Source organism: Rhinolophus ferrumequinum, chromosome X (assembly GCF_004115265.2).
Source record: "Rhinolophus ferrumequinum isolate MPI-CBG mRhiFer1 chromosome X, mRhiFer1_v1.p, whole genome shotgun sequence".
NCBI classification, from domain to species: Eukaryota; Metazoa; Chordata; class Mammalia; order Chiroptera; family Rhinolophidae; genus Rhinolophus; species Rhinolophus ferrumequinum.
The window spans coordinates 72,649,006-72,654,256 of record NC_046284.1 but is presented as its reverse complement, the minus strand read 5'-3'; the positions used below and the strand labels follow the sequence as shown (position 1 = coordinate 72,654,256).

General features: G+C 46.5%; 1 protein-coding gene across 1 annotated transcript; it reads right to left on the bottom strand.

Moving 5' to 3' along the window:
- Positions 1-838: 838 nt before the first annotated feature.
- LOC117013942 (Y-box-binding protein 3-like) lies at positions 839-1,942 on the bottom strand. Its single transcript, XM_033091587.1, has one exon. It carries the CDS (start codon positions 1,940-1,942, stop codon positions 839-841), a length of 1,104 nt encoding a protein of 367 aa, XP_032947478.1.
- Between the last annotated feature and the right edge of the window lie 3,309 nt (positions 1,943-5,251).

Below are 5,251 nucleotides of genomic sequence, written 5' to 3'. Positions count from 1 at the left end.
CACATTTTCTTGCTTGTCATGGGATTTGGTTCAGTTTTTTGTGTTTTGCCTTGGAGAGTGCCTAAGCAATAAGTGTGGGTAGACTAATTGCTCAGGGGAAGAGGATAAAAAAGAAAGTAATGGGAACACTTCTTCCCTATCCGTGTCTTCTAATTCTTTAGAATATCCTAAGAGGTTCAATCTATAAGTCTAGAATTAGCCTTAACTTTGTGATGTGTCAAAAGAAAAGCAGGTATGTTTGCTAAAACCTGTTTTAAAAAAAAGACTTAAAGAACACTCTTAGTACAATTATGTGCTGGCAGACTTTAAAAAAAATCAGACAACAATGATAACAAATAAATAATCATGAAATGATTTATTGAAAAAATGACCACTCAGGTGAGTAATATCAGATAACAATGCCAGATAATTTTCAATATCAGATAACCTTCGTTTTGCATTAAAAATAAAACTATTTTTGAAGTACTTCAACTAACTCACCTAGGGATGCAGAATAGCCATGATCCTGTTCAGATATTTAAAAAGAATAGATTCGGAGGTGCACACCTGTGAGTGTGTGTGTGTGTGTGTGTGTGTGTGTGTGTCTGTCTGTCTGTCTGTGTGTGTGTGTGTGTGTGTGTACAGAAACTACCAAAGCAGACGGTAAGTGGGAGTTTAGAAATATGTAGATTTTGTAGTTTATCCTCAAACCTTGGGGAAGGGGCATGTATTTTTTCAGGGCACAAATCTACCAGTCAATATGGATATTTCGGCTGTGTAACACCAAACAGCACCATCTCCTCAGGGGGACATCACCTGCAGCCCAGGCCAGGGAGTCCCTGGAAAGGTAGTGTGGCTGTTACTCAGCCTGAGCAGAGGGGGCATGCGCGACTGCGGTATCCACCTCTTTTGCAATGCTTCTCTTCTTGGCAACAAAAGCGGTTATTTCAGCAGGGCCCTTCCGGATCTTACCAGCTCCTGCTTCGGGATTCTGGCCCTGGGCATCACGCAGTTGCAGCAGGCGGAGGCATAGGTCGTTGGGGTACCAGAATCCATAACGTGGCAGGGGTTTCTGCGGCAGGACTCCCTCATTGCACCAGCTCTCCTTGCCCAGTGCTTTCAGCTCTTCGGAGATGCCGAGTGAGGGTTTAGGACCAGGAACAGGGCCTTGGCCTCTAGGGCGACTCAGCCGGTAGCTAACACAAGGCCCTCGCCGCAGCGGTGCGCACTCGGGGCCTGTGGTAGGGGTGGACCCGGACTGGAGGGAGTCCTGCAGGCCGCTGGCTGGAGCTGGGAGCCCGGGCAGTCTCTCGGTCACGGCCTGGGGTCTGCGGGAGGGCGGGAAACACTGCAGCCCTTGGTCTGGGGGACAGCTCGGCAGGCGGCCACTCTGGCCCTGGGCCACGGTGAGGCCATCGCGGCTGCTGCCTTCGTGCTTGTTGACATTGTCCTCAGTGCTCCTGAGGCCGCGAGGCTGAGGCACGCGGTGGGGGTTGTAGTAGCCATGGCAAAAGCCCGGGCGGTTGGCAGCAAACCAGCTGCCCTCCACTGGGGCGCCCGCTGGACCAGTCACATTAGCGGCCTCGGTGCCCCGCTTGCCCAGCACCACATCGAACTCCACCATCTCGCCGTCGCCCACGCTGCGTTGGTATTTGTGAGGGTTATTCCGGGTGATGGCCGTCTGGTGCACGAATACATCTTCCTGGGTATCGTTCCTGCTGATGAAACCGTATCCTTTCTTCACGTTGAACCACTGGACATAGCCAAGCACCCTTGTGGCGATGACATTTCCCTGGGCGCTTGCTGCCGCGGTGGCCTCTGGGATCTCATCCCTGCTGTGGTTGCTGGTGACAAGGGCCCCGGGAAAATCTCCGCCTCCCAAGGACAACAGATCTTTCTCCGTGGCTTGGGGGGAGACTGAGTTTGCCGCCTCCATGAGGGTGGCCTCTCCTGCCTCACTCATGAGGACTTCCTTTCTCAGAGAAATTTGAGGGACCTCTTCTCTCGTTGGATGTGTCGGAAGTGGGGGGAGTGTCAGTCTGGAAGCGGGAGCCTTGCTCAAGGAGGTTCGCTGGTTAGGGCCAAGGACCCTCTGGCTTTGCTCTGAGACTCTTGGGAGAGGTCTGTGGCGTCTCCTGGGGAACAGGTAGTCGATCAAGCTGGCTGCTGGGGTGACGTCTCAATGGGAGCCCTAGACTGCCCTCTAGCTGGGGGGAGGGGCAGATAGGCTCTGCCACGTGCTCCTGGCGCCACGTCACAGCACCTTCTGGGTGCTAGTGGAGAAGGTGCCCACATGAAGCCCTAGGGAATGGTCTCTTTGAAGTGTCTCTTGCTTGTTTGAGTGGATGTGAAGAGAGGACCCACCTTCCATCCCTCTCCCTTGTTTAGGTAGATTCAGAACATTTTAAGGGCACTCTCTAAATACTCTTTCACAAAATTCTGGTCCTCTTCCAACCCCTTGTGTGCCATTTATGTGATTGAGGCATTTTGCGTATCTTGAGGCAAAATGACAACCCCATGAAATTAGACCCAATCAAAGAATCCTACTGTTTTTTGTTTGTTTGTTTTTGCTTTTTTCTTTTTGTTTGTTTTGTTTTGTTTTCCTGCAGAGGGACAGAAGACATCTACCAGGGCTAGAACGCTAGTACTGAGAGGACACTAACCAAGCACAAGTTTATCCAGACTAGTGCTAGGTTTATAAAGTAATGAAGCTGAGTGGAAACATTTTTGTAACTAGAATATTCTGAAAATCCTGTTGAACTCTCTGTTCCTGCATACATAAAGCAAATGATCCGGTAGAGTACAACAGAGCTCAGGTCATTGACTCTCATGTTTAACCGTAGATCCAAACTTTTATTTATTTATTTTTTCAAATAGTTTATGAGTTTGTGATCTTCATCCTAAATTGGGGTTCTGATTTAATTGTACAGAAACCCTAAGAATTCAGCCTACCTTCAGTGCTGAGACTGTACTAAAGTACAGCTAGTTCTCTGAAATATAGCCTTTCTGAAGTGATGACAGAGCATGCTAAAATAGTTGATTGTAACTGGTCAGAATACTCAGTTTTCATTTATTAATAAGAAAAACAACCCAAGGTGGCCTACCATTTTAGAGTTTACAGAAACCACTCACAGGTTGTGCATTTTGATCCTTGCAGCAACCCACTCTATAAGGAAGTGGGACAGGTGCTGTTTTTATTCCTCTCTGACAGATGAGGGAACCTGGGTCCAAAGATAGGAAGTTGCTTGCCTACGTTCACATATTTAGGATGGGGTGAACCCTTAAATGTTATCTCAGATAAATTTCACTCCAAGTCCAGGTCTCTTTCCACCACCCCTCACTGACCTTCATGTACAGTCTGTCACCTGTTTCATTTGATGTCAGAGACCAGCAACCTCTTTCAGAGAGGTCATGGTCTCATACAACCCAGTAGAGAACACAAGAAACACTTCTGCATGGCAGATCTGTCGCCTCTCTGTCCAGGCTCTTGGGTCTGGCACTCTCCAGGGCCAAAACTTGCCTTCACATCAATAAATCAATACCTCCTGTCACCCATACAAAGGACCTTCTACCTACAGCTGACTAGAAAGTGAAAAGTCTACTTATTGTAGACTCAGTAGCCATATCTTCACTATGTTGGTGCAATACCAAGTGGAAGAAGGGGTCTTGATTTTTTTTTATTTTAATCTTTAAGAAAATACTTCTTCAGGTATTGTCTGTTATAGTTTTTCCAAGCATGACAGAGCACCAGGCTACTGTCAGTATCCTCACATGACTGAGAGTAAGTAAGCCAGGGCCATAGGGCAGGAAGCAGCTAACTGACCTAACCAAGTCCTCCCATGTAGTAGGTGCAGAGCCAGGATAATACCTCTGGGCCTTCAGGCCCGCTGGTTCCTAGTCTAGTGTGCCCTCCGTGGCCACGTGAGGCTACTTCTGTGATGCCATCAACCGTTCTTTCTTTCCTGTCCCAATAGCTCACCTTACTGCAGCCCACATTTGCCACACCCATTCCCATCTCTGGGCCTGTGTTAACTTCTTCCTCATTCTCCTAGGAATACCTTTTCTCCTCTCTGTCTGTATAACCACACCATCAATCCCAGCGTCTCTTGAGTGCCACTGCCACTTACTGTCCAAGGCAACTGAAAGCTAATATAATACATGCAGAAATAATAAAAGGAGATCTACAAAATGGCACTGAGAATGCCTACCCTTGTCTCACACCATGCAAATGACACATCTTAAAAGCCAGAGTGACTCCAGGGAAACTATGGATGTACATTAAAATATGGGCAGTGTTGCAATCTTCAGTGCACTGTCAGCTGAGGTTTTGGGAGCTAAAAATCATTCAAAAGAGCCAGGAATCTCAATTCAGAAGGTCTGGCTTGACTCCTGGAAAGGCCAAATACTGACCATTAAGCCTTGAGCAAATCACATCGCCTTTCTGAGATGCAATCTTCTCGCATGTGAAAAAGAAATATAAATGCTTTTCCTGTCTAGTTCATAGGGTTGTGGTGGCAATTACATGAAACAGTTTATATGAAAAAAATATATGTAAACCACAAGCCATGACACTCTTGCCATACAATACTATGTGTGTTGGAAAGAAAGAGAAAGAAAGAATGAAAGAGAAAGAAGGACTGAGAGAGAGAGGGAGAGAGAGAGAGAGAGAGAGAGAGAGAGAGAGAGAGAGAGAGAGAGAGAGAGAGAGAGAGAGAGAGAAGAGAGAGAAGAGAAAGAAAGAAAGAAAGAAAGAAAGAAAGAAAGAAAGAAAGAAAGAAAGAAAGAAAGAAAGAAAGAAAGAAAGAAGAAAGAAAGAAGAAGGAAAGAAAGAAAGAGTGATGGTTAATTTTATGTGTAAATTAGCTGGGCCGTGGTGCCCAGGTCTGTGGTCAAACATTGTTATGGATGATTCCAAAATGTGTGTGCTTTTAAATGAGAATAACTTAAATCTGTGAATTTTAAGTGAAGCAAATTTTCCTCTATAATGAGGGTGGGCCTTATCCAATCAAGTGAAGCCAGAACAGAACAAAAAATTGACCTCCCCCAAGCAAGAGGGAAATCTGCAGCAGATGGCCCTCAGACTTGATCTGCAACAGAAACTCTAGTCTAGGTCCCCAGCTTGATGGTCTTCAGACTTGAACTGTAGCCTTGGCTCTCCCTCGGGTCTCTAGCCTGTGAGAACATCCTGTAGATTTTGGAAGTACCAGTTTGCATAATCTCATGAGCCAATTCCTTCAAATAAACCTCTCTCTCTGTCTCTCTCTGTGTCTAT